Genomic DNA, 28,000 nt, shown 5'->3' with positions numbered 1-28,000 from the left:
TCATTATCAACTGCCTCATGGCAACCAGAGTCAGGATGAGCTCTTCATCATCGTCGCGCAAGTCGCGCCGGACGACCAGTATCTCCAACGTCATGTACACCAACGCCGTCTACTTCCCCAACGAGAGGATATACCAAGGCGACACACCTGCGGCAATGAACTACGGATGTATCAACCATGTGTACTATGCGTTTGCGAATGTCTCGCCGGATGGTGGTGTTTTCGTGAGTGTCGAATATTCGACTTACAACTTGCTGGGCTGACAAGACTATCCAGCTCAGCGATGAGTGGGCGGATGCCCGCGCACCAGTCGATGGCGTCCAAGGGGGACTAGGATCTCTTATGCATCTCAAGCAACAACATCCGCACCTGCAAGTTATTTTGTCCATTGGCGGTGGCAACTCGGCCGCCATCTTTCCCTTGGTAGCTGCGAATACGTTGTACAGAGACAACTTCGCCAGGTCTGCGAGAGGTCTGGTGGATGCGTCTGGCTTGGACGGCATCGATAGTAAGTTTGCCCATTTCTGCAGTGGGGAGGCATAGCTCACAACTCTTTACCAGTCGTCTGGGAGTATCCTTGCGACTCGCAACAGGGTCACCACTTCCTCGCCCTGCTTGCGGCAGTCCGCCTTCATATGCCAGAAAGCCACTACCTCCTCACCGCCGCTTTGCCAGCGGGCAGGGCGGTTCTTCAGTACATCGACTTGAGACGGACAGCCGACTACCTCGACTTCATCAACCTGATGGCTTACGACTTTGCCGGGTCTTGGACTCACAGAAGTGGTCACCACGCCCAACTCTACGCGATGAGCAAAGACGAGACTTCGGGAGCCTCGGGAGTGCAGTATCTGGTTTCTCAAGGGTTTCCCTCGCAGAAGATTCTTCTCGGCATTCCTCTCTACGGGCGCAGTTTCCTGCACGCAGCTGGGCCGGGGCAGAAGTTCAAGGGAGTCGGCGGGGACAACGGTACATTCGACTACAACCAGCTCCCGCGCCGTGGAACAAAAGAGGTTGTGGATAAGAAGCACATCGCAGCTCAGTGCCTCGGAGCCGACGGCGGGTTCGTGACATACGACAATCCCGACACGGTGAAGTTGAAGGCGGCGTTTTGCAAGCAGAAGAGCCTGGGAGTAGGTACAACATTGCAACTCGCAAAATGCCATTGCTGACCACGTTTGATAGGGACTCTTCTACTGGAGCGGGCCATTAGATGCCAAGGACAGCTCCCGCAGTCTCATCGCGACTGGTTTCAGGGCTCTGCATAGCTCCTGATCGGTATGCTTTCGGAGCGATCCACACTGGATGCGCCCACGACTTTTTTTTCCAGCAACAGACTCTGCCGGCATGCGCGTCGGCAAACCTCGGCCTGGCGGGCCGGAGCTCACAGAAACGGACGAACCTGCATTGAAAGGCGCAAAGGGAATCAGCAGCATCCCTAAGACTCGGCGTTCTTGTTTTGGCGATTTTTGCATTTTTCCATCATTTTCATCATGACTTGATTCCCCCAGCATTTGACGGCGGTACGATTAAGACGTCCTCGGGAGGGGACAGGGGAGGATACCTAAAATTCGGATGGCTGATGATATCCCGCATGGACAAGGGGCGGTGTAGCTGGGCTTTGCATGGCATCATTGGGCTGCTTTTTTTACACTCTTGGGACAATTGTCTCGATCATGACTCACATTGTAGAAACCCGGGGTTCAGAGAGAGAGACATGGGAGCAGGCAGAATTGGGCTAGCATGAGTATTTCTCTGTATCTGGGTAGGCGTTTATTGGCGCCGACATGAATATATTCCCAGTACCACGTTTCGAGGCTTTCCTGTCGGGGGGCCCGCGAAACAAAACAGTACGATCAGAATTTCTGCCACCCCCGCTCCCACATCGTGAGATTTTTGTGTGGTGGACGGAAGGAGTGGAGGAGTGGAGCAGGTCACACACATACACACACACACAGGCACACACAGGGCATGTCCAGGAAGAGACTCATGAATGAGTGAGGTGAGGCGAGGCAACCCACGCAGATCCCGCGGGGTCAGGAAAGGCTGGTGGTGGTGGTGGGGGACTTGGGAATCGGAGTGGGTATCGGAGCTTGCTCCGAGATACGGGTGAGGTGCGTACCGCACGCAGTACGGTCTTTTTTTTTTCGGGTTTCCGGGCGGATGATCGGTGGTTGCTCTTTTCTTGTAAGCATGTATGTGTTTGCGTGTGTTTGGTTTAGGGAATGTCGTGACCAATTCGGTTCGGAGTGGGGGTGTGTATGCGATGTGAGGTGACCGATTTGGATATGCGATTTTGTCATGGGAAGGGTGTATGTGATGTGGTGGTGGTGGTGGTGTGTGGTGGTGGGATGGGGGATTGTTGATGTTGTGTTACGTAGATCATTGATGAATGGCATTGTTTCCTGATTTTGGTTTGGGGTTTAGTCTCAAGTGATTTGGGATACGAGGACTTTTGGGGTTTGAGTGATTTGGGTGAGGATGGTGGGTTTGAGTATGAGCGAGCGAGTGAAGCATGTACGACGAAGGGAAGAGAGGAAATCGATTCCTGATGATTTCTTCGTAACTGGTTCTGTTGTCTTTTTTTTTTCTTCCCCCGTGATGAGTCTCGGATGTATGTGAGTCTATGTGACGATGGGAAGAACAGAGGTCTTGGATCATATATCGCGACCTTACTAATGCGATGATTTTATGTGATGGAAGGGGGAACTTTTGAGCGTGTTTCTGGAGTCATGGCATTGCATGTGAGGATATATGCTCGTGCCTGGTTTTTCTGTCTCGTGTTGGTGGTTTTGTTTTGGGGGCCCGGAAAGACAGCCTCATCATTTTTTCCTCGTGCTTGCGGGTTTGTCTTGGACGTGTGTAATTGAGTTCCTGGTGTATTTGCAGGCGGGTTGATTGGGGGTGTATGTATGATGTATTTGTCGATCGGGCGAGGACGAATTGAATTTTTTGGGGAAGGGGGGGAGGGGATGGGGAGGATTGGGGGCGTGATACGTTGGGTCGCATTTTGACGTGAGTGTGTGGATTTGAAGAGAGGTGTGCTTGCTTATGCTGTTTCTCGCTTTTTTGAGCCGGATGTCGAGTGGGTGTGAAGTGATGGAGGTTGGTGATGTAGATGGGTGGGAGAGAGAGGAGGGTGTACGGCGCACGTGGGAGGTCGTCACGGGATTAGATAGGGTGAGGGAGGAGGTGGTTCGGTGAGAGGGGAGGTGAAGATGAGGTGAGATGAGGTGAGATTTGGGGGGAGTTGGTACCGGTTGGTATGTCGAGATGTGATGGACATTTGGTGTTTGTTGGTGCGTGAGAGGAATGCCACTATCCATGCACCTATGCGGTTTCCGTCACGGACTTGGATCCTGGGTAGTCAGCGTCTTCTTGCCTTCGAAACCAGGTGGAGGAGATCCGGAAGAGGCACCGCGGTTTTTTCTTCATCGCAATTCTTTCCCAACATCGAGGCTGTCTGATGGGGGATTGTGAGTGTCTACTGCATCGCATGAAGACACCGACTGCACTTCACTGACTCGAGGTCATGTCGTCACGTCTCGGGGTGGGGAGGGGCCTTGGGTCGATCCACGTGGCGGACGGGCCGTGGTCTGGCAGCGATGCGTCCCGTGTTTTTTTCCCCTCGACACGGCGGGTTTGGTTCTTCCTTTTTTCTTTTCATTTTGCGACGGAGCCGCGGGGGGTTGGGGGGAACTGGAAGCGCCGGTGCCGGCGGCGCCGGCGGCCGGCCGATGGGGGTTTCGGCGAAGGTACCGCGCGGTGGAATAGCCGTGTTCGGAAGTCCCCAGGGGAGTGGAGACGCAACCGGCGCGAAGGAGCTGTGAGGGATGGAAAAGGGTAGGGATGTGTGTATGACATGACTCGGTTATCGAGAATTTGGCGATGTGACTGGGGTGGGTTGGGTTGGGCGCTGAAGAATTTCGGAGGAGGGATGCTTATTAGGACGTTTGCCGTCGGATGGGATATGGGAACTTTGTGATAGTTGGTGGACTGGTATCGACAGGGGTGTGTGTGTGTGTGTTGGTGTTCGTGTGTTGAAGAATCAAGAATCAAGGCGGGAAGAGGAGTCGTTTGGGCGGGGCCTTTCTGCAGATGCTGGTTGACCGTTGGTTAGGCTCGTCATGTTCCTCTTTTGGGGTGGACTTGGCGCTGCGGAGTGTTGGATCGGGGGATCGGAGGATACGGGGGATGGACGGAGGGGGTGGCTTGATGCTGAGGTGAGCCTGAGCCTGGATGGGATCGGTGGTGTCTTGTTTTGTGACGGATTTTGGGTTGCGGAGGGCTTGGCTGGGTGATGATTGTCATTGGCAATATGGGGCTCGTTCTGGGTCGGACGGATCGGGTGAGCTTGCGCGACAGGCTGACAATACATGGAGGTTGATCTAGGTTCCGGGACGGTGGTAGCTCGGGATGATGGTGGCGGGATCGGGTGGGAAGGTTCTTGAGGTGTCGTCCGATGTCTGGCATCCTTGAAGAAGGTTTTGGCTGACGGATGATTTGCGTTGGTCTGGTGTTCGGGATGGGGGCGGAGAGTGTGACGCCTTGGCAGCTGACGGAAAACGTGAGTCCAAGGGAATCTGAATACTGAGTAAGTTGGTTGGTGGATGGAAGGGTGTTGCGATTCGTGTTGTTAGGCGTCATGGACTTTGATACTATGCGCGGGCGGACGGATCGTATGTAAGCGAATTAGAATTGGAGCCGTTGAGTAAGTAACGAGCTGGCGTGTAGAGCACCTCTGGCTGGAGATTTGGAGGATGCTGGGTAGTGAGCTTGCAAGAAGATAGCAGTGGCCGAAGATGTGGTGATGGAAGAAGTAGCTGAAATCCGATAGGACAAAAGAAAGCGAATGCATGGCTATCCAGGTAAACACGAATCAGTGGCTTGAATCAACGAGTTTGTAGTGTTATTTGTGGTCCAACTTAGGTACCTTAGTCGATAGAGCAGTTCATGAACCAAGATCAAACGGGATTTTCCCATCTCAGACGTGCATCCCATTTCATTGTGCTCTTCGATGTTATGGTTAGCCTTCCGAAACAAGAGTATGCAGGCCATGAGTTCGTTTGCAGACGTCCCATAGTTCAAGCAAGATGTAAAGAGAAAATCAATTTCCATTTCCCCAGACTTTTTCGAGGTGGGACGATCTAAGAAAAGAAAGGACCGGAGCCGGGCTTCGAGAAGGTTGATAAGGCTATCGGAAGCCATGCCGATTGGTCGGGTGCATCTTTTAGCGAGACCCCCTGCAGCTCGAATTGACACGTGACGACATCGTGTCGACACGAAGCTCCCAACACTCACCTACCAGTACCAGGGTTCGTCACAGCTGCAGCATTCCGATCGACTTCGAGTACAAGCACCACCCCAAATGTTCCTCACCATGAACGGGTCGTCAATCGCCGACAAAACCTCCCTCGACGCCGGTAATTTTTCCCAATTTCCTGCCCATTCTAACCCGAGATCCATCTGACAACCCAGGTAGCCGACTACGATCCCATCGACCATCTAAACCACCTCTTCGCCCACCCCTCGACCGTCACCTCCATCGGCCGCGTCTCCGACACCCTCCAAAACCACAAGAATGACCTCGCCGTCGAGATCTCCGAGCTCGAAGTCGCTCAAGCCTACGGGCCCGACTCCAGCCTCGAGCGCATGCAGTCCGCCCAGGCCGAGCTGGCCCAGCTCTTTCGCAAGATCGAGACGGTGCGATCCCGAGCCATCCAGACCGAGCAGAACATCACCTCCATGACGGCCGACATCAAGCGACTCGACGGCACCAAGCGCAACCTTACACTGAGCATGACGGCCCTGAAGCGCCTGCAGATGCTGACGACCGCGTACGAGCAATTGAGGGGCCTGGCCAAGACGAGACAATACAGGGAGTGCGCCAGTCTCCTGCAAGCCGTGCTGCAGCTTATGAAGCACTTCAACAGCTACAGGAGTATCGAGCAGATCGCCACCCTCAGCAGGGGTGTCTCGGAGCTGCAGCGGGAACTGCTGGAGCAGGTCTGTGAGGACTTTGAGATCGCCTTTGCCAAGGGGGAGGTCACGCAGCGCCGAGGCACTCTTGTTGAGGCCTGTCTGGTTATGGATGCATTGGGCGACATGGCGCGGTCACGTCTGATGAACTGGTACGTCAACACGGAGCTGCGGGAGTACCGCCAGGTGTTCAGGGGCAACGACGAAGCCGGGAACCTCGACAACATCGGCCGAAGATATGCCTGGTTCAAGCGCATGCTGAAGACCCACGAGGTGGAACACGCCGCTATATTCCCTCCGCACTGGAGGGCCAACGAAATGCTGGCCATGGCCTTCTGCGACGGCACGAGGGACGACTTCAAGGGCATCCTCGAGAGGAGCATGCGGAGGACGGACGGGCAGAAGATTGACGTCAACCTGCTCTTGAGCTGCCTCCAAGAAACTCTGGATTTCGAGCAGGGCTTGGAGAAGAGTTTTGCAAACGATCCGCGCGCCAGTATCGACACCCTGAGCTCGGCGGACGACAGGGCGTCCAACTTCCACGGTTCCATCTCTACTGCTTTCGAGCCGTACCTGAGCTTATGGGTGGAATCGCAAGACAAACAGCTTGCGGATATGATACCAAAATATCGCAACCTACCCCTTCTTCCCGAGGACGAAGAATTCTCCCGGCAGTCCGTCATGACTTCCGCCATCGAGCTCTTCCATTTTTACAAGCTCACACTGTCACAATGCGCCAAGCTGTCAACTAGCGACAGACTACTGGATTTGTCCAAGATCTTAGCGAAATATCTTGACGAGTATGCGCAGCAGGTTCTTCTCCATATTCTCCAAAGGGCCGGACCTCAAGGCCCGCCTATTCAGGACGTCATTTTGGTTTTGAACACGGCCGACTTCTGGTCCACGAACACCACTCAGCTCGAGGAAAGTATCAAGAAACGTATCGATAACAACCTCTCGGACAAGGTCGACTTTTCATCACAGGCCGATGCATTCCTCGGTGTGGCCAGTGCTGCCGTCTTGACACTGGTTCGCAACGTCGAGATTGCGTGCGAGGGCGCGTGGCGCGAAATGAGAAACACGGGCTGGAGCACTATGGAGAGCGTGGGCGACCAGAGCTCGTATGTCGGCGAGCTTTTGTCGTCGGTGAATGGGAAAACCGAAGAAATCTTGGCCATTGTGGAAAAGGGACACTATGCGAGGGCATTCTGTGACAATCTCGTCGATCACCTCGTCACCGCCTATATCAGCAACATCGTCCAATGCCGACCCGTGTCCGAAGTTGGCGCTGAGCAGGTAAGAAGCCGTCCCGTATCGTCATCACGCAACCACTGACTCTCTATAGATGCTGCTTGATAAGTACGTCTTGACCAAAGCATTCGAGAACCTACTATCGTACCACAACAAGGACTCCGCGCCGCACGTGCCGCCAGCGGGATACATAAAGCGGGTAAACCAAGCAATAAACCGGATAGATCCCCTCCTCAAGACCCTCCAAGTCCGCCCGTCGCCGCCGGAGGGCCTGGTGCAGGCCTACCTCATCCACATCGGCGACCGCTCCGACACCAACTTCAAAAAGATCCTCGAGCTCAAGGGCGTCCGCAAGGCGGACCAGGGCCACCTCGTCGAGCTCTTCGTCATGCACCGCGAGGGCAACCTCAGCGACAAGCTCGTGCAGCAGTCGCCCCTGCTCACGCCGCTCATGGCGACGACGGGCCTCGGGAGCTCCGGCCTGGGGTCCATCGGCAACGCCAGCACCGCGCTCACGACGGCCAGCAGCGCCATCCCGGGGCTGCAGACGAAGTTCGACGCCACGTCGCTGGGCGAGAAGCTGCTCAGCGCGACGAGGGATCTCGGCCAGGGCGCGGGCGGCCCCGCGACCATGAACGAGAACCTCAAGAACTTTGGCAAGTTCTTCAGGAGGGATATCGGGGGGTTCGGGGCCAGGTTCGGCAAGAGGGACGGGAGCGCTGACGATGCGCAGAGGTGATGATGTCTTGGGTGAGGACGTATTCTGCGCGAGCGGCTAGGTTGACGCACGCTCATAGAGTGCTTTCGAGCTTCTGAGAGGTGTGTTGTAAGCCACAGAGATGTTTTGATAGTGTGATGACCGTCAACATGGTGAGATCCGCCTGTTGGCTTCACGTCAGTCGTTCTTGGGCGGGCGATGTATGACCATATCCCAGTTCAGTTTATGCGCCGTTTACACTCACCGTGACATTCCTTTTGTAGTATAGAACCGCGATGAGCAGACTCGGTCGAATCAACGAATGTATTTCCAGCCCTGATGTGGTGTCTTGTTTCGAGGCAACTAACGAGTCTAATATCATCATCTCACCACTGTTGTTGTTTTCAGTATCTTCGTTATCTACTTCATCCTAAAGATCTTCCGTAGTCGGATTAAGCCACGCTCTCGGGCATTTCTTCGGTGATCGACACACCCCAGATGGGATGATTCAGAGCCGCGCCGCGCCGCGCCCGCGCTGCCGCCGCACGCACAAAACTCCGCCAGACTCCGCACGTAGCTGTGTAACTTACCCCCCCAACGCGAGCCATGCCATTTCGTCATCACCTGCATTTCTCCCTTGCTTCGGGCAATGCTGCACGGAACAAAGCTCGCAGTAAAAGCCAGCACCGTGCTACCCCAGACCTCGAAGCGTCGCAGCAGCCGCCCCTCCTTATTAGGTAGTCTCTGTCTGTGTGGTGCGGGGAAAGCTTAGCTGCAACCACTCACTGTCCGGCCTATTAATACGCCTTGAAGGAAATGTGTTTCTGAGCTCATTGTAAGACGACGGACAGATTCTTGGTTGCTTGATGCTAATTCTTTTGGTAAGCTTCTACGACTTCTACGATAATATGGCGCTGAGCGATTGGTTCGACTGGGGGGGCCGGGCGAGCTTAAGAGGTGACGAGATGGTGTTGACGGCGTCTTTGATCTGGTGGATCGCAGCATTCGTCGTGCTCTCTCAGTGTATCCGGTTCATCACCTCACGACGGATGAAGCAGAACCTGAACGAGAAAGGGAAACCCAGGGAGGAACCGAAACCAGCAATCTTCGCACGCGTCCCTGTCCTCCTCACGGCCGTGGTAGTCTTGGGACTCTGCGCCGTGATGAGAGTCTCAGACATCGGGCACCAGCTCCCATCTCACACCACCACAACAAGCAGCCCCGACGCCCCCCAATTCACCGTCGCCGAGGACCCGGACACCGGCGCCCCTCTCATCCCCAACATAAGAGACCCGGAGGCCAAGGACCCCCAGGCCGTCTGCCCGGGCTACAAAGCCTCCAACGTCCAACACACCTCCCGCGGACTCACCGCAGACCTCGACCTCGCCGGTAAGGCCTGCAACGTCTACGGCAACGAGGTCGACGCCCTCCGCCTCGTCGTCGAGTACCAGGCCGCGGACCGTCTGCACGTCGAGATCCTGCCGCGGTATGTCGGGAAGGAGAATTACACCTGGTTCGTGCTTCCCGAGGAGCTCATCCCGAAGCCCAAGAATGACGGCGGCGAATCTGCTGCTGCTGCTGCATCTGATGATGGAGAGTTGGTGTTCGGGTGGACGAACGAGCCGAGTTTCGGGTTCAACGTGACGAGGAGGAGTACCGGCGACGTGCTCTTCACGACGGTGGGCACAAAGTTGGTCTTCGAGGACCAGTTCTTCGAGTTCGCGTCGCCGCTGCCCGAGGGGTATAATCTGTACGGCCTGGGCGAGGTCATTCACGGCTTCAGGCTGAACCGGAATCTCACCAGTAAGGCTTCTCAAGCTTGTGCAATTTTTAGTCCAACGCTCATCGTCATTAGGAACTTTATACGCCGCGGACATCGGCGACCCCATCGACGGGAACATCTACGGCTCTCACCCCGTCTACCTCGACACGCGGTACTTCCGGACCGACACGGATTCCGACGAGGCCGTCTACGTGGCCGAGCCCGCGGACAAGAACGCCAACTACAAGTCGTACACCCACGGCGTGTTCCTGAGGAACGCCCACGCGCAGGAGATCCTCCTCCGCGAGTCCAACATCACATGGAGGGGCCTCGGTGGTACCATCGACCTGTACTTCTACGCCGGCCCGACGGCCGACTCCGTCATCGCGTCGTACCAGAAGAGCACCGTCGGGCTGCCGGCCATGCAGCAGTACTGGACGTTGGGGTTTCACCAGTGCCGATGGGGTTATAAGAGCTGGGCCGATCTGCAGGGCGTCGTGGACGAGTTTGAGAAGTCTGATATCCCGTTGGAGACGGTCTGGGGTGAGTGACTTCACAACTTGGACCGTGTGTGTGTGTGTGAGGATGAAGATTAACGCTGGGAAATAGCCGACATCGACTACATGAACCAATACCGCGATTTCGAAAACGACGAGGACAACTGGGGCTACGAGGTCGGCGAGGAGTTCCTGAGCAAGCTCCACGAGAGCGGGCGGCACTTCGTCCCCATCGTCGACTCGGCCATCTACGCCCCCAACCCGGACAAGAAAGACGACGCGTACCCGACGTACGACCGCGGCGTCGCCGCTGACGCGTTCGTCCTCAACCCGGACGGCTCGCTCTACGTGGGCTCCGTCTGGCCGGGGTACACCGTCTTCCCGGACTGGGTCGGGGCGGTCCTGGGCAAGAGCAAGACGTTCGGGTGGTGGAAGACGGAGCTCGAGACGTGGTTCGAGAGGGTCAAGTTCGACGGCATCTGGATCGACATGTCCGAGGTCTCGTCCTTTTGCGTGGGCAGCTGCGGGAGCGGGAGGCTCGCGGAGAATCCGGTCCACGTCCCGTTCCAGCTCCCTGGGGAACCGGGGAACGAGGATTATTCGGACCCCGAGGGCTTCGAGAAGACTAACGCCAGCGAGGCCGCTTCCGTCTCCGCGCTCGCATCCTCCGCCGCCGCAGCAAAGTCCTCCGCTGCGGCCGTCCGCTCAACCAAGACGACGACGACCTCGTACCTCCGCACCACCCCGACGCCCGGCGTCCGCAACGTGAACCACCCCCCTTACGTCGTAAACAACATCCACGGCGACCTCGCCGTGCACGCCGTCTCCCCCAACGCGACGCACCACGGCGGCACCCTCGAGTACGACTTCCACAACCTCTTCGGCCACCAGATCCTCAACGCGACCTACCACGCCCTCCTCTCCGTCTTCCCGCGCAAGCGGCCCTTCATCATCGGCCGCTCCACCTTCGCCGGCTCCGGCCGGCACGCGGGCCACTGGGGCGGCGACAACTACTCGCTCTGGGCCTACCTCTTCTTCTCGATCCCGCAGGCCCTCTCCTTCGGCGTCTTCGGGATCCCCATGTTCGGCGTCGACGCGTGCGGGTTCGCGGGGAACTCCGACGCGGAGCTCTGCGCGCGCTGGATGTCGCTCGCCGCGTTTTTTCCCTTTTACCGGAACCACAACGCCATCGACGCGATCCCGCAGGAGCCGTACCGCTGGGCGGCCGTCGCGGACGCCTCGAGGCGGGCGATGGGGGTCAGGTATCAGCTGCTGCCGTACCTGTACACGGCCATGCGGGGGGCGCACGCGGGAGGAGATACGGTGATGAAGGCGCTTGCGTGGGAGTTTGACGACGAGCCGTGGCTTGCGGGCGCGGATCGGCAGTTTCTTCTGGGCTCGGCTGTTTTGGTTACGCCGTGTCTTGTGCAAGGAGCCAGTACGGTCGACGGGGTCTTTCCTGGTGTCGGGAGGGGGACTGTTTGGTATGATTGGTACAACCAGTCCGCCATCACCGGTGTGGCCTCCGGGCAGAATGTGACGATTGACGCGCCGCTGGGGCACATTCCCGTGTATCTGCGCGGCGGGTACGTCGTTCCGACGCAGGAGCCGGGGATGACGACGAGGGAGAGCAGGGCGAACCCGTGGGGGTTGCTGGTCGCGCTTGACGCTGACGGTGCCGCAAGGGGGAGTTTGTACGTGGATGATGGAGAGAGCTTGGAGCCGGAGGCTACGTTGACGGTTGAGGTGAGTCCATTTTTATTCATTATTCTTAGATTGACGGAAGCTAACACGCGTGCTCTTCAGTTCGCCGCTCTGGACGGCGTGTTGAAGGTTGCGCCTGAAGGGGAGTACGAGGACTCGAACCCCCTGGGCAACGTGACGATCTTAGGAGTCGGGCGGGACGTATCGATTGTGACTCTTGATGGGCAGGTCGTTGAAGGTGATAAATGGTCGTTGGACACGGCTTCTCGTGCTCTCAAAATCCATAGTCTACAGAGCCTGACGTCGAAGGGCGCGTGGAGCTCGGGTTGGACGCTCACCTGGTCTTGAGCAGAGCTCACGAGTTTTATCTAGGGAAGTTTTGCTAGAGCCTTTGAGAAACCATCTGATCAGACTTCAGCACTTGAAACGTGTGTGCCGGATGATAATGACGAGGGAGCAACTGCAAAGTTAATTAGAGAAAGCAGACGACAGGAAGTACCCAGAAACCCACCAAATCACTAACTATCATTACATTAAATAGTATATTATATTAAGGGGCCTTCGTACAGGACCAAATGTGACAGACGAATGGGTAGAAAGAGCCAGGTGCTTAGGAGGGTGGCCATGGTTTGCGAGCACGCCTACATGTCTTGCCGGTTGTGCAGGTTCGTCAATCGTTTTGATAGACTCAACCAATGCAGGATCGGAGGGTGGAAATCACGCCTTGGGAGTGGCATCAATCCATCCCAATCATCAGATTATCGCCACTCGCCCGCGTGATGTGCCCCTGAACGAACTTGATCTTCTCCAAATACTCATCCATCATGACGGGGAGAAGGCCCTTCGCCCCTGCCGCCGAATTCATGCGAGGAAACGCGCCCAGGGCCATGTCGAACGCCCTACGCATCGCGTCGACCTGCTCTTGGAACGACGTGAGGAGGATGTATATACACACCGGGTTCGCCAGGTCTCTCACGATCTCCACATTTGGAAGGACCGCCGCCGCCGGGGCTTGATTCAAAAGCAATAGTTCCGGGTCGATTGCGAAAAGACCGTCGTCCGAGACGGCTGAAGCTGACGCTGGCGCTGTCGCAACAGCCGAGCTCACCGGGCCCGGGTCTTTGCTCTTCAACGAGGGAAACGCCATCTCGAGGACGTCGACGAAGGTGTCCAGGACGAGCGTGGCCGGCGACATGACCATCATCAGGGCGGTCTCGTCCGACATGGAGCTGAGCATGGGCGTGCGGTAGGCGAACTTGGCGCCGCCCATCATGAGCCAGGTGCTGAACTTGGTCACCTTCTGCGTGATATCCAGCAAATCCTGGATGCCGTGGGACGCATCGATGCCTCGGCGTTGAAATATGGGGTAGTGTTCCCTCCTCTTCGTGACGAGTTGTCCTTGGAAGGCCGACAGCTGTTCGAACCTCTTGAGGACCATGACTTCTGGCTGGTCGGTGTTGTTCAGCTCCGGGAAGGACTCGTCGAAGCATAGCGAAGACGGGACGCTGACGGTGCCGCCGTCGATGTCGTCCCACGGGGGATTCAGCCAGTATGACGGACTTTCTGTGGATTCTCCCGGTGGCTGTCTAGGAGTCCAGCTTGAGATGGGGCGGGAGTTAATGCCTGCAGCAGAAGCTTTCTTTGGTCTGCCGGTCTTCGACGCTGGGCTGAAGACGCATGCGATGCCCTCGCGGCTGCATCTCTTACATGGCCCGTCATTACCTGCTTCCGGGACACGAAGGCAGCGGATCTTCTTGAAGTGGCAGGTATCGCAGGCTTGACGGAGACCGGGTGTGGACATTCGAGTTGCTTTGGTCATTGGTAAAGATTGCCGATGGGTGAGCTGGCTGGTGTGGAACCAACCTCATGGCATATGTGATTTGGCAGCATGACATGTTGATAAATATCGGGTAGACGCTTGCTGCGCCGCTTCTAACCAGCTGAAGTAGGATTCGATTCCCGGTCTTTGTTTCCTCGACAGCTGGTGCCGGGTGAGCTGAGGAATCCCAGTTGAAGCTGTGAACTTCGGACTTCGTTGCGTCTAACGACCCACTTCCGTGGAGAGTCCTTCAATTATTTTGCACCTATTCTCGCACAAGTCAAGCCATTCTGATAGATGCTCTTTAGTATATCTTGATGGAATGACGATATTGCTGCGATGGCAACCTTCCGGTATGAAAGCCCAGCCAAAACCCTTCATGTCGGCAGCACACATGGACTGATGTCCGAGATCGGTTTGGAGTTGTCGACCAGACAGAAGATCGACCACGAATCTAAAGAGCGCGCGGGTTGCTGCTTATGGATGTCGACCTTGCACCAGAAACCGTCACTCCCCTGGCGGAGAACCCACCGAGATGTTCATCCAAAATTGCAGGGCACACGAAACAAAGGGTTCGAGTTCCAAAGTCCACTATCGGAATCGCTCATGTGGTATCACAAGGCGGCTAGAACCCCCGGTCATGGACGAGCTAGACAAGTAAACTTCTCACAAGTGTAGGATCCTACAGGTCTTGACTGTCGGCGGCTTAACCCAAACAGACCTGATTCTCGATCTCGGTGTCGTTTCTGCTGACGATACCGAAGTCCGTTTGGGCACCGACTTCAGGTTGTCACGCACTCTCTCCCAGCAGCGGCAAAACCAACTCATCTCTTCTTCATCGTCTCATTCTCTGGGATGAGTCTCCCAAGAACTGGTCGCCTCTCATAGTCCCGGTGGGTTCTACCCTCAGCGCCGATCATCCTCAGCTCAACGACACGTATCTGACGTTTCTCGGATACCTAGTAAGACGACCTATGCCTCTAATGGTGCACACACTGCGCTGAGAGAGAGAGAGGAAGAGATCTTGGCAGGCTTACTCGTGGCCCCATCCTGGCTTTGGATGCGGGGCATGTCAACGGCATGATCTGGTCCATCCTGTCTGCCGCTTACAGAGGCGCTGATAGGGCCGCGTCAGTCCGTTGGGCCGGCGGAGGGATTTTGGTATTTGGCGATATCTTGGACGGACAACAGACACCGAGTTTATGGTTGCAACCTTTCTACCGCAGAGTCCATCTTCGGCGGATAAAACTGGCCGAATCCTGTCCGCTAGTGATGGGATGATAGGAAGAAAGGTCGAGAGGATGAGACGCATAGCGCAGGTTGTGTCACGGCGTGAACAGCATCTCGTTGACATTTCCGAGAAGGTAACACCCCGCTACGAGCTGAGGTTTGAGGATGGCAGGGAGCTCTTATCCATGTATCTCCAGACTGCGGATGCGAGGATGCGGTAACGGGAGGCCAGGAATTGGTGCCTATGGGTTGTATCTTTATGCGTGACCGTAGCCGCGGTTACACCGATTTTCTTCGGTGTGAAACATACCCGACAAGCCAATATCGGAAACCTAAGGTACTCGGTGAACCTCTCGCGATTCAAGGTGTGGCAGTAGGGTCTATTGGTGTCCTGGCATCCACCAGTGCCCCAGTGAGACAGTTGCAATGTCTAATGTGATTGGAAATCGCACCAGGTTCCGTTTTGAGCCCAGAGAAACGTGTTGCTTATGGTAAGAATGCAATTATTTCCACGTACTCAAGGGGGTCCTCGGTCTAGGTACCGTCTGACAGGAAAAATGTTCCAGCTGGGAACCTCCAATAACGTCCTGCGGATCGGTAAGCGTGTCAGCCACGCATGTAATCTCACAAGGTACCAAGCCGTCGGTAAATGCTGATAGGATTCAGCTGCTCATCCCTCGTAAACCGCTCCCACGTAAAACAGGGCTGGCAGTTTCCATTTATCCATCGATGTCAACGCATGAGGCGTGATACTCCCAGAATCGTTCTGAGAGAACGACCTCCGTTCAAGTTCTCCCTATGCAGCGGACAACTTGTTCATCATGAAGACCACAGACGCCGAAACTCTGCGACAAATAGGCCTCAAAGATGCGACCAAAATCTTGGGTTTGGTCCTCCTCGCCTACTACGGGATCAAGATCCTCAGGTCGTTATGGGTTGGCCTCACAGGGCCGCTCAGTAAGGTTCCGGGGCCATTTCTGAACAGATTCACGGGTTGGGCGTGGATAATCACCGTTCTCAGAGGCAAATCATCCGCATACTGCATCGAATACCCAAAGAGATACGGCGACGTGATCAGAGTCGGTGAGTTTGTCTGAACCAAGAGAAGCCCCCAGCGTGCTTCTGACGCCTCGGTAGCCCCTGACCACGTCCTGGTCTCCAACAAGGAAGCAATCCACCAGATCATCCTAGAAAAGGACCTTCGCAAGAGCGTCGTCTACGAAAAGTTCCGCCAGGACCGGGACGTGGCGACGATCTTCACGATACTCGACAAGTCCGAGTACCGCACACGCCGTCGCCTGCTGTCTCAGGGCTTCTCCGTCAGCTACATCAAGGGCCTCGAACCCCTGATGCTGAACTGCATCAGAGACCTCGAGGAGGTGATTGACGAGCGCATCAAGACGGCCGGCAGGAAGCAGACTGAGATCGACGTCTGGCAACTGCTGGGCAGCCTGACGTCGGATATCATGAGCGAGACGTCGTTCGGGGGCTCCTTCAAGCTGGTGAAGAACGGAGACCACCCGATCCGCAGGAGAATCGCCGATAACGTGAAGCGAAATGCCCTTGTGAGTTTTCAATACATGATGCATCGGTGCGAGGTCGCGAGCTGACGATGCGGAAAGTACCAAACGATGCCGTGGTTGAGGAAAATCCCATTCGCACCCGCTCATCATGATCCCGAGCTGAAAAGACTCATCAATGAAATCATTGCCCGGCGCAGAGCCGTCGACGAGAAGATGGCTAAGCCCGATATTCTCCAGCTCCTACTCGACACGCACGACCAGAACCCGGACGAGTTCTCGGACAGGTCACTGATTGCGGAGATGTTGCTCTTCATGATGGCGGGAAGCGAAACCACGGCGTCCACGCTGATTTTCACCTTCACGTACCTCATGGACGACCCTGCCACTTACGCAAGGCTTGTGGAAGAAGTCCGCGAGGTCTTTCCTTACGCCGATTCGCTGGTGACGAACGAGCAGACAGTAAACATGCCGTTTTTGAATGCCGTTCTTAAGGAAACACTCCGATTGAGGGCCCCTGCGGCATCTGGTAGGATCTTTGGCTTGACGATTATCAGGTGGCCGCTAACGTTGCACAAGGTCTCTGGAGACAGACTGATGAGGACATCATCCTGGCCGGCTTCGTTCTTCCCGCGGGCGTGAGTTCCTCCTTAGTCCATTGGTCGCTAGGAAAAAGGGGCGTTATGAGGAGGTGGCTAACATAAGGCAGACTCGAATCACGGCCAACACAACTCCACTGCACTTGAATGAGAGCGAATGGCCCGACGCAGAAGAGTTCGTCCCTGACAGATGGTTGTCTGAATATAAGGGCGTAACGGCCGCGGAAAAGACGGCTTGGTATCCCTTCTCGGCGGGATCAAGAAACTGCCTGGGAAAACAGTGAGTTACTTCCTGCGTCTGGACCCTTGACACTTGACTGATGGGTCTGAAAGATTCGCGTGGAATGAGTTGCGGCTCGTTCTGGCTTCGATACTCCGGAGGTATGACTTGTTTCCTATCGAAGGCCAGTCGCTTGAGATGATCGACTTGCTAGTGCTGCACCTGAAGTCTCGCAAGTTCATGGTGGGTGTTCGGCCGAGAGCCTAACTGGCAGGAGCGGTGAAGGATATTATTAGCTCTTGGTTGTAACTGATGAGAGATCTCCTGTAATTTGGGACATTGCTCGTAGAGGCAGAAGCACACGTTGTAAAAGTAGAACGGGCGAGGTTGAGTGTCAACATGTTCCCGATTGCTTCTGGTATTGATTTGAGTGTAAGAGCGCTGCGCAGTTGTGGGCACAGGCCGGTGCTGGCCTTTATTACGTAATGGCTGCGTTGCACCCCTGCCTCCAGATTACCTAATTGCGTCCAAGCTCCGAATCCCAGTGACCCGCCCAGAAAGTTTTTTTCTTTACCTTGCGCGCCTTCTTACTTCGCAAACTTCTCACCTTCTTTCTCTTCCATCATGGCAGCAGCAGTTAGAGACAGCTTTCTCGACCTCGAAAAGCATCGTCTGCAGCTGGAGGAAAGCATCGCCAAGCTGCAGAAGGCTCTGCAGCACTGGCGACAATGGGACGCGGAGTATGAGTCCTTGAAAGAGGAAATCGAGTCTGCGCCCCAACCCGCCAGCTCGGAGCATCTCGCGCGCATCCGCCGGGACTTCGAGGGTGAGGTCGTCGACAAGAAGGAGATCAATGATCTGTTTGGCCGGGTCGATCTCAAGCCCGCTGACCAGATCGTCAATCTCCTGACCCGTCGCATCGACTATGTGTCCAAGAACATCGAGACGCTCGAGAAGCAGCTCGAGTCAGCGGAACAGAAGCACGCCGCCGCAAGCATCGTCAGCAACCCGGATGTGCGGGACGAGGACGGTCTACCCATAACGGAGATCATCGAGGAGCTCGACGAGGAGGGCAACGTCGTGGCTAGCAGACTACAGCGCCCCGGCGATTCCAGTGGGCAGCTGAGGGAGATTCTTGAGAAGGCTGGCGTCGCCAACATTCCTGATGGCAAGCCTGAAGGAACGGTCACGACCGAAGCCATCGTCGAGGATGTCACCGACGTGCCTGCCGACGTCCCGCGGCCTGAGACGTCGACAGAGCACAGCACGCCGTCGGCAGAGGAGCCCAAGCCTGAGGAGAAGGTCGACGACATCGTCCCGATCAAGAAGACCGTCTCTTTCTCGGACGATACCAAGCCGCCATCCGAGCCTCAGGTTTCCAGAAACGCCCAGCGTGTCGAGGAGATTATGAGGACGGCCAAGGAGCAGGAAGAGATCAGTCGTCAAGCACCTGTCATTCCCGAAGACGAGTCTGAGGAGGATGCCTTCCTCCGTCGCGAGATGCTCAAGTACGGGATGGAAGAGGTCGGAGCCGTCGTTGCCGAGCTCGATCTTGAAGAGGGCTCTGGCGATGACGAAGACTGGGAGTTCGAGTACTCCGACTTGGACGAGGACGAGGAAGAGGACAAGTACGGCCGGTCTACCAGCAGCGTTCTCGACGACGGCTACCACCAGCGCATGCTCGAGCTCGAGAAGCGTCTCGGCGTCAAGTCTCGCTTCACCGAACAGGGTGAGGCTGCGGCCGACGACTCGGACTCAGACAACGATCAACAAGGCATTGGCCGTATCGTCATCAACCGAAGTGAGCAGGCCAAGGCGGTTGAGGCTTCCAAACCGTCGCCTGCTCCTGTCGCCTCCAGCCTCCGGACTTCCTCTCCAACTGAGTCTGCCGATGGCAAGAAGAGTGTCCGTTTCGCCCAGAATCTCGACATTGCCTCCGAGACGCCGGCGGTCCCGGCTTCCGCACCAATCGTTGCCGCTGAGCCCTTTGTCGAGCCTCTCAGCGACATTGTCGAACGCTCCGGCCCCGCGAAGCAAGCGGAAACCAAGTCAACCCGCAAAACCTCACGCTTCAAGAAGGCCAGAGCCGCTCCGACTGTCGTCGGCGACGACGCTGTCCCCAAGGGCCCGATGGATGTTCCTGTCCGCTTCCTCGACGAAGACAGGCCAACGGCGCCCACTGGTCCCGAGGGTCAGACCCTCGCCGATTCGATTGTCGAGAAGCAGACGAAGCCAGTCGAGGCTGATCCCTTCGGCGATGAGTTCATCGACCAAGACGTCGCTGACGAGTACCACCGCCAGCGCAGGAACTTCATCCAGAAGCAAGGCGGCTTCCTGCAAGAGGATGAGTCCGTGGTCCGGCCGCTTGATGAGGCCGACGGTGGCAAACGCATCAGCAAGTTCAAAGCTGCTCGCCTTTCCAAGCAGTGAAAGGCCGGATCTTGCATCCAAAAGGTACGTGGTTCACATTTTCGTTTGCTTTCCTCCTCTCCCAAATGATGAAATAGATTTCTACTATACAGTTATCCCTGTCCGAGATGTTACACCCATGTGGATATTCATCTATTTTCTGATCTTGGATCTCGTCTTCACTCTTGTTTTGCATCAAGCATCATGGGACTTGGCTAACTCAACTCCCAGGCATCTAACGCAATGAAATGAACTCAGCACACATATTCGTCCACAATCCTGCTCAGGTAAGAATATTTTCTCTCTCATTCACTCCTCTCGAAATGATGAAATAGATATTACTATACAGTTATCCCTGTCCGAGATGTTACACCCATGTGGATTGTTCTACTTTCTGATCTTCATTCTTGTTTTCCATGCTTTGTGCAACTATCCTTGAGGAATCGCTGCTAACCAGCATCACAGATCCAGTGTCAAGTGATTGAAGTTGTGGAGGCGCTTGCCCTCTCGTCTGTTTGCTTGTTTCCAACGCCGTCCTTCAGGACTTGTGAGGGTGTGGATAGAGCGGATAGCAATTGGATTCATAGACCCTATGCCGGGTCTCTTGATCAGCGACTCCGTCTCGCATGGATCCTTACGTGCTTGCTATCAAACCTTTTGCTATTGCCCACTAATCCTCCGCAGTTGTTCGCAGTGACGAAACTTCTCATGGTCATTATTTCGCATCGTTCTTTCTGAACCCGCTGCAGGCTACGGACCGCTTATTAATCTGACAATTGATGGGTTGCAGCCTTCAATCTGCTCCACCATTACTAGCGGCTCCAAGAGCAATGTCACACATGGGCTCTCTGACGTCGAAACCCCTCGGTGGCTTCGTCCATCTTCAATGGTTTCGGGGATTCGTTTCACCCCTGACATACTCCGTGCCTTGGTTGCGTTAATTAGATATTTATCTGTACTGAATACACTCGATTCACGTAAAAACTCCCACGAGTGGAACCGTTCCGCGAATCTCCCTCCTCACGCCGTAGTTTTTCTTCCTCCCGTATGTGTATGCGGACAAAAGACGCGCTTCCATTCTTCATCTCCCCTCCATCTACCGACGACGGCACTGCTTCTAGCTGATCTTAGCGTTGCTGAAGTCCATCTCGGGGTGCTCGGCCTGGAACTTCTTGAGGATGTCCAGCTTCTTCTGCTCGTCCGACGTCGGCAGCCCCTGCTCCTTCTGGCGCTGGTCGAACATCATCTTCTCGACCATGCCGCGCGTCTCGCCGTCCAGGTCCGACAGCTTGCTCGTGTCGGGCGTGATCTTGGACACGTCGATCTTGGGCGCCGCCGTCACCACGTGCGGCCACCACTCCATCTTGTTCACCTTGTCCAGGTGGATCTCCACCGTCTTGGTGCCGTCCGTCGCGGACGTCAGCGTCCAGGTCGAGTCGTCGACGATGATGGCGTGGGGGAGGTCGCCCTGGTGGAGGCAAGTCTGTCAGCTGAACTGTACGCACACACAATCGTCCGATTCATATTTGCCACGTTGGTGAGGTTTCGTCCGCCCTCTTCTGGCGGGAAGAAGCAGGCGCGGTGTGAAGATCATGGCGGGGTCACGGGAGGACGAAGGGAAGGCACGTACGCTGATGACGGGCTCCTGTCCCTTGACGCCGGCAGAGAGCTTCGTCTTCTTGATGTCGATGACGAGGTCCCTGCTCTTGTAGTTGCCGGGCACGCTGAAGGTGACGTCGACGTCGGCGATGGTCTGCTGCCACTTGTACGGCAGGGCGTTCTGCTCCTCCTGCTCCTTGGCGCGGGCGGCGGCCTCCTCGGCGGGGGTGGGTTCTGTGGGTTTCACTTCATGTTAGCTTTCAAGAGCCACCTCTCTACCAAAATCAGAAAACGCGGGAGCTACTCACCAGGTTTGTCGGCCATGATTGCGATATTGTGTGTGTGACAAATCGAAGACAGTCGAAAGGAAGGCTGAGTGGTGGAATTCTTGGAGGGGTAGCTTAGCAAGACCCCTGCTTCTGGAACCGTGCGTCTGGGCGTCGAAGCTCCGGCCAATCAGCGTCGCTTAATAAATCCTCACCGTCAGCCTCGCCGCTCACGTCGACGGAAATCGGCCAGCTTCCTTTCAGGCAGGATCAGGGTAGTTCTTGCCTCCAACATCCCGACCCGTCACGACGGCGAAACTCGAAATATCACATACGAGACGAAGAATTCTCGCCGGCTCACTCGAGAGATTGATCGACGGATTGTCCGGTCGAACGTGGTACCTTCCCGAACCCGACACATTGGCGATTGCGGAACATCGCGTGAACGAGCCTTCAACACCATCCAACAGTCTCTAGCCGCGGACGCGACAGGAAGCTCAATGCTTCGATAGCATCGAAACCTTCTTCACCTCCACACATCCTATACCACCGACCGAGCCCGACACGTTCTTTCAAAAATGTCGGCCGCCCGCCAAAACGGCGCCGCGGCGCCCACGCCCAACGACGACATCTGCCCCGTCTGCAAAACGATGCGCTACCTCAACAAGGACCTCGAGTTCCTCATCAACCCGGAGTGCTACCACCCCATGTGCGCCAACTGCGTGGCCCGCATCTTCTCCGACGGGCCGAACCAGTGCCCCTACGCGGGCTGCCACAAGACGCTCCGAAAAAAGGGCTTCAAGTCGGCCTACTTCAACGACCTGACGGTCGAGCGCGAGGTCGACATCCGGCGGCGCGTCGCCGCCGTCCTCAACAAGGTCGAGGACGACTTCGAGACCCTCGCCGACTACAACGAGTACCTCGAGTGGGTCGAGACCCTCACGTTCGACCTCATCAGCGGCTCCGACGCCGACAAGAAGACGGCCGAGGCCAAGCTCATCGAGTGGGAGCAGGCGCACCGCGCCGAGATCGAGCGGAACAGGAGGCTCGCCAAGGAATCCGAGGCGGACCGCGTCGCGCGCTTCGAGGCGGAGAGGGAGGAGGCGAGGCGGCGGCGCGCCGAGGCCGCGGAGGAGGACCAGGCGGAGAAGGCCAAGGAGCAGCGCATGCGGGAGGAGATGCTGGACGGGCTGGCGTCGGGCGACGTCGGCGAGGCCAAGCAGACGCTGAACCGGATCCTGCTCAAGAAGCGCGGGCAGGGCCGCATGTCGGCGGCCGTGGGCTCGCTCAACAGCGCCACGTCGACGACGTCGGACCTGTCGATCCGCGGGCTGAAGCGGGAGAAGAAGAGGGTCGTGGAGGAGAACAAGCCGTACGACCCCTTCGGCGGGCTCAAGCTGGACATGGAGAGGTACGCGCTGGGGCCCCTGGACGAGTACCGCAACCACTGGGTGGACGAGGCGAGGAAGAAGGACGAGATCGTCGTGGGCGGGTACAGCGCGGAGGAGTATCTTGGAAGGGCCATGTTCGAGGCGTTTTCCGGGTTGGCTGTGTTCATTGACGACGAGAAGGGCCCCGAGAAGGTCGCTACTGCGGAGGCTGCTGTGGCTGCTGCTACGGGCCAGAACACCCAGAGGATGGATGTGGATGATGTCTTTTAGTGATGCAGCTATTCATGGCTTTTGGGGAGATGCATAGCGACGGCGTTTTGGGGACTTGGACACGGATGAGACGCAAAAGGCGTTGGCTCATCCTCGCAAGAATAGTGATCTACGGACAACTAAGAAATCATGGGGGGAAAGCCCATCTTATGCAAGAATTACTTCTAAGTCTGCTTACTAGATAATACATTTTTGAAACCCTAGCTTTGATGGATGCTGGTTTTGATCCTTGCAACCATCCGGCTCGGTTATGTGTGTTTTTGTAAGGCCCTCGCCATCTAAGCATCCTCCGTTGTACAAGCAACCCTTATTGAACGCCTCGCTTGAGATGAGAAACTAGAGAAAGGAAGTCGGACTTTGCACCCAAAGGTGCGCAGACAGTTGTTAAATACGAGTTGAATTATGTCTGCCATGGTGACTGCTGAATTGGTCGTGGGAAGACGGGCACCGTTTCAAGGTTGTCCAAGCCACCTCCCATACTCTGCTGGTTGTGCTGCCAGCCCATACCGGTCTGGTGGTTGACAAAGGCGCCTTGACGGAAGGGGTTTGTGGTTCCTGTGGGTTGTGGCACAAGAGCACCAGAGCTCGTAGCAGGACGCTGCTGCTGTAATGGAGAACTGCCAAAGTTCTTGGCAAAGGGGTTTGTGCCAGTCATCATTGGCTGAAGAGGAGCAATGGTTGGAAGCTGGGTTGTCGACTGGGTTTGCTGAGCAAAGGGGGAGTTATCCTGAGCTGGCGGAAACGGCTGCTGTGCCTGAGGCGAAGACCTGGCAAAGGGATTTGTTGACTGCCTCTGCAGGTTCGGCTGGGGGCTGGCGGGAGAGGAAAAGCCCGTATTAGTAGACATGCCGGTTTGCTGAGCCATCAGCATAGACGCTCGGAAGGGATTAGTGATTTGTTGCCCGGCCTGGGGGCTCAGCATGCCAGTTGCACCCGTTGGAAAGCTTGCGACTGAGTCTTGCGGTATAGAACCCAATGCGCCGGGCTGGAAGTTTTGCTGAGGGGTGAAGCCACCAAACCCAGCTCCAGTGAAGCTGGGCTGCAACGGCTGTGGCGCTTGTTGTTGTTGCTGCTGCTGTTGCGGCTGCCCGAAAGGATTGGTGCTTTGGGGCTGCTGCGGCTGCGGCTGCTGTTGGTACGGGTTTGTTCCAAAACCAGTCGGCTGAGGCGCAAAGCCGTTCTGTTGCGCGGCAAAACCATTCTGCTGGAAGCCCGTAGGTTGTGGCTGAAACGGGCTATTAGTCGCGAAACCTGTCTGCATAGGCATCTGTTGTTGCTGTTGATGCTGTTGCTGATTGGGTGCCATGACTGTTTGGTTTTGCTCAATTGACTCGAAGAAATCGATCAGGTCTGGCGCAGGACCCTTGGCGGTCTCGGTCTTGGGTTGCGATGACCCATTCATGCTCGGGAAGGGATTATTCGCTGCTGGTGTCGGCCTCGAGTCAAAAGCCGCTCCCGCCCCCGCCGATGATTTCGAAACCCCTCCTCCCTTCTTCTTGGCCTGCTGCTCAGCAATGTACTGTCTTCTGTTGACTTCAAAGTCGGGATCATGGAGGTACTCCTCAAGTTGGCGACCCAAGTTAACCGGCGCGTGCTTCAGCTTGGGAACCTCGACTCTCGTTTGATGCTCGAATTGCCGTGCGACGCTCAAGTACTGCACTACAAAGTCGGTCTGCTTGGTGAAGTTGCGATAGATGGCCATGGCTCGCTCGGCGTCGACCTTTGACATTTCGAAGAATGTTCCTGGTGGTGTCAGTCGTCATACAAGACGTCGGGAGTGGGAGAATTACCCAGAATATTAATCATCCCCTGGTTCAAAGCCTGGAATAATGCCAACAAATCAAGGACCAGCAATCTGAAGACGGTAACTGTGATTTCATTCTCGATTTCGCCTTCAAGCACCTGCCAATCGTCAGTTCTCTGGTCCAATCCGGCCCGAACTGGCAGGCACTCACTTCGCATTTCAGCAGAGCCGTGATCTGGGTTTGCAGGATTTCCGTCTCCCTGAGCAAGCCCTTGTCCACAGAGAGCTTCTCCAGGCGTGATTCCTTCGTTCGAACCCAGTCGCATTTCGTTTCGCGGAAGGCCTTGGCTCTGGAGCTCAAGTAGCTTGCATAATGCCGGATGTTCCGACCTTGAGTCTGGGCTATAATGCGCCGTCAGTTTCGCGTCCTCCAATCGGATACCCTCGCATCACACAACAGGGTGATAACGTACCGTCGGTAAAGCTGCTGATGGCGAGCGTGTTCGGGTGTCTCGCCAGGAAAGAAAGTGTGACGTCGGGCGAACCCTCACGGATCATAAGGTGGACGGTGATTAAGCTCTTGAAGACGACGGTCCATGTCGAGTCTCTCAGGCGGAACTGCAGAGCGCGAAAGACCTCCCCAACGCCGGCCTCGCCAGCGTGCGTCGCTACTAAAATGTGCTCGATGTATTTGGTCTTGGGCGGCGCAGCCTGGGGAAACAAAGTCAGCGTGGTCGTGCTTGGGACAGCGCGCCGAGTGGCGGCATGGAATGGCCGAAGCCTCCCTTCAACCCACCTTGATCTTGGTGGCCCCCTTGACGGATTTCTCAAAGGAGCTCGACATTGTGTCGGGTCGTAGCGGTCTGCCGCAGTCGGGTACTCGTGGCAGTCGGTGAGCTAGGCGAGGGAGGGAGGGAAAGCGAGTCGACGTTGACGATCGGACGAAAGCCGCGAAAATGGGTAGCGGTGGGAAAAGACCAGCCGTGACGGGCCGCGATGAGCTATCTCAAGCGGGTTGCTCGTCCCAAAGGGATGATCGCAAGGAGTGGACTCGAATGAGGTGCAGACGCGGTGGCTTCGTGGTTGGCGTCGTCGGGGTGCGAGAAGTAGTACCGGCGACGGGGTGCAACGGAGATGGGTTGCAGGGCCAGGGAAACCCTCAACGCGGCGAAATTGGGCCCGGACAAGCTTCAATGCAGGTTGATTTGTTCGGGTTCCGGGATGCGACCAAGGGCCATGACAAGGCGCAGAGTCGGTTGCGGAGGTGGATGATTAAGAATACAGAGTTGGAATATCGTTATCGTGATGTGCGCCTGATGAGATTCGCAGCGTTATGGTTGGGTACCGGGGGAAATGAAGGCGGACAGCGTCAGTATCGACGTTGGCCACGTTGGTCGGGAAGTGGTGGATTTGGGGTGGAGGAGGACGGGCCACGGTCTGGAAATGGCAGCACGGTGAGGTGAGAGCGCAGGTAAGAGGAGGACTCCCGGTAAGGTAGCTGGAGGCATGTTACTGTTGACGTGGTAGAGCGCCCGTTGCCCATCGGCTAGTCGGGCTGCTACGTAAGGCGTTTTTTTGGCTGCTGAACTTAAGGTACCTGACGGATAAGATGCCTTCTATTCCTGGGCATCCAATCCCTTCACCCTTACCTTTCTCACCTGTGTTGCTACCTTACCACCGCAGCAAAAATGCACCTGCATTCAGGGTATCTACCTACCTGGGCACCTCACGTTTAGGTACGTGCTCGGTTAGGCCGGTAGCAAAGCCAGCAAGTGTCCCCTGGATACCCTGTTTTGCGGGCTCGTGATGGTCATCGGCACCGTCACCGTGGCATTCCACCTCAGTGAGTGACAACGAGCACTCCAGGCCTCGGAATTACACCAACCGGCGTATCGTTGAAGAGATTCTTTACCGAAGGTGTTACGCAAAGGTAATAAGCTACTGCATCATCTTTAGCGCCATCTACCTTACCTTGTGTGCGTGAGGTGGGCCTCAGGATGACCCCAAATACCCCCCGTTGAGGCGGCCCAAGATCCAATCCTCTCACTGACACGGATGAACACTGACAGCTCCGATGTGCCGGGTTGGTCCCTTGGCTGTCTTGTCTTACCTCGCCAAAAGAAATACCATGAACAGTATGCACAACACGAAAATGTATCCTGACCGGAGGATACGATATCCATCAGTCAGCTGCCAAGTCAGACACCCTCTCCAAAATCATTATGCTCGGCAGCAACCCCTACTTCCACAAAAAGGAATTCCCTTCCATGAGCTCAGCAGTCCATCAGCACAACACCGGGCAGCGTTCACGAACGGCACCTTGAACGTTGAAACACGGTTGGGAAACGTGGGTTCGTTGTCATGTACATCGCACTCGCTACTTCTCGCGTCCGGGCCCGTTTTCTTTCTTCTCATGATCGGTCTTCTATTTGATTCATCAAGGTCTGGGATATCGCTGGCTGACCGCACAGGCCGCCATCCCCGTCAGTGTGTATGCACTGACGAGGTAAACTCTCTATTGTACACCGGGTTCTCGACTCGTGTCCACCCCGTCACTGGCTTCCCCAGTCTCAACTTGCCGTCATCCGTGCCTCCCACACCTTGACACGAGCCAACAATCCCTCATACGGGGATCATTCCGCCGGCAAGGGCGCGTGTAGGGTTAGGAACATCCGATGTGCTGCGACTGCGAGCCAATCGACAATCTCGACCACCTTTTACGCCGCGGTGGGAAAAACGTAGCAACGCATCCAGCCGCGAACCGTGTCGTGTCTGCGCACCTCGACCAACCGGAACCTCAGACCATGCCTTAAGCTTCACTTGACGCTGTCAGGTCTGGGTTTGGCCCGGCCGCAAATGCACAGAATTCTTCCATTTCGTGAAAAATCAGAGTTGCCTTTCATCGCGTTCGATAGAGTAACAAGGTCGTGTCGAACGCCTATATCATGGCCGCCACCGCCCTTAGCACCTTCGCCCTGAAGCCGCCCGAAGGGGAGAGCTTGGATGCCTCGGACGGCGGCAGCTGCATCATATTAACCACGCGGCT

General features: G+C 56.1%; 8 protein-coding genes across 8 annotated transcripts; 5 read left to right on the top strand and 3 right to left on the bottom strand.

The window, feature by feature from the left end:
• Positions 1 to 92: 92 nt before the first annotated feature.
• Positions 93 to 1,272, top strand: CkaCkLH20_05581 (putative class V chitinase; the record flags this gene model as incomplete). The annotated part of the gene is made up of 4 exons (XM_038888299.1): positions 93 to 224; positions 277 to 508; positions 562 to 1,130; positions 1,183 to 1,272. The coding sequence occupies 4 exons, from the start codon at positions 93 to 95 to the stop codon at positions 1,270 to 1,272; spliced, it is 1,023 nt and encodes a 340-aa protein (XP_038746196.1).
• A 4,093-nt stretch (positions 1,273 to 5,365) lies between these two features.
• CkaCkLH20_05580 (alpha-glucosidase) lies at positions 5,366 to 12,235 on the top strand (the record flags this gene model as incomplete). The annotated part of the gene is made up of 7 exons (XM_038888298.1): positions 5,366 to 5,420; positions 5,480 to 7,272; positions 7,322 to 7,923; positions 8,811 to 9,727; positions 9,780 to 10,229; positions 10,296 to 11,929; positions 11,990 to 12,235. 7 exons carry the CDS (start codon positions 5,366 to 5,368, stop codon positions 12,233 to 12,235), a joined length of 5,697 nt encoding a protein of 1,898 aa, XP_038746195.1.
• Positions 12,236 to 12,623: 388 nt separating this feature from the next.
• CkaCkLH20_05579 (C6 zinc finger domain protein) lies at positions 12,624 to 13,706 on the bottom strand (the record flags this gene model as incomplete). Its single annotated transcript, XM_038888297.1, has 1 exon — positions 12,624 to 13,706. One exon carries the CDS (start codon positions 13,704 to 13,706, stop codon positions 12,624 to 12,626), a length of 1,083 nt encoding a protein of 360 aa, XP_038746194.1.
• A 2,051-nt stretch (positions 13,707 to 15,757) lies between these two features.
• Positions 15,758 to 17,542, top strand: CkaCkLH20_05578 (p450 monooxygenase; the record flags this gene model as incomplete). The annotated part of the gene is made up of 6 exons (XM_038888296.1): positions 15,758 to 16,019; positions 16,074 to 16,501; positions 16,559 to 16,985; positions 17,036 to 17,094; positions 17,166 to 17,335; positions 17,389 to 17,542. The coding sequence occupies 6 exons, from the start codon at positions 15,758 to 15,760 to the stop codon at positions 17,540 to 17,542; spliced, it is 1,500 nt and encodes a 499-aa protein (XP_038746193.1).
• A 357-nt stretch (positions 17,543 to 17,899) lies between these two features.
• Positions 17,900 to 19,705, top strand: CkaCkLH20_05577 (uncharacterized protein; the record flags this gene model as incomplete). The annotated part of the gene is made up of 1 exon (XM_038888295.1): positions 17,900 to 19,705. The coding sequence occupies one exon, from the start codon at positions 17,900 to 17,902 to the stop codon at positions 19,703 to 19,705; it is 1,806 nt and encodes a 601-aa protein (XP_038746192.1).
• A 1,096-nt stretch (positions 19,706 to 20,801) lies between these two features.
• Positions 20,802 to 21,643, bottom strand: CkaCkLH20_05576 (CS domain-containing protein; the record flags this gene model as incomplete). Its single annotated transcript, XM_038888294.1, has 3 exons — positions 20,802 to 21,152; positions 21,315 to 21,517; positions 21,592 to 21,643. 3 exons carry the CDS (start codon positions 21,641 to 21,643, stop codon positions 20,802 to 20,804), a joined length of 606 nt encoding a protein of 201 aa, XP_038746191.1.
• Positions 21,644 to 22,127: 484 nt separating this feature from the next.
• Positions 22,128 to 23,210, top strand: CkaCkLH20_05575 (CDK-activating kinase assembly factor MAT1; the record flags this gene model as incomplete). Its single annotated transcript, XM_038888293.1, has 1 exon — positions 22,128 to 23,210. The coding sequence occupies one exon, from the start codon at positions 22,128 to 22,130 to the stop codon at positions 23,208 to 23,210; it is 1,083 nt and encodes a 360-aa protein (XP_038746190.1).
• Positions 23,211 to 23,610: 400 nt separating this feature from the next.
• CkaCkLH20_05574 (ANTH domain-containing protein) lies at positions 23,611 to 25,798 on the bottom strand (the record flags this gene model as incomplete). The annotated part of the gene is made up of 5 exons (XM_038888292.1): positions 23,611 to 24,953; positions 25,001 to 25,112; positions 25,166 to 25,356; positions 25,428 to 25,665; positions 25,751 to 25,798. The coding sequence occupies 5 exons, from the start codon at positions 25,796 to 25,798 to the stop codon at positions 23,611 to 23,613; spliced, it is 1,932 nt and encodes a 643-aa protein (XP_038746189.1).
• Between the last annotated feature and the right edge of the window lie 2,202 nt (positions 25,799 to 28,000).

The sequence above is a fragment of the Colletotrichum karsti genome, assembly GCF_011947395.1.
Source record: "Colletotrichum karsti strain CkLH20 chromosome Unknown Scaffold16, whole genome shotgun sequence".
NCBI classification, from domain to species: domain Eukaryota; kingdom Fungi; phylum Ascomycota; class Sordariomycetes; order Glomerellales; family Glomerellaceae; genus Colletotrichum; species Colletotrichum karsti.
Note: the sequence above shows the minus strand (reverse complement) of the source record. Positions and strands in the feature narration are given on the sequence as shown.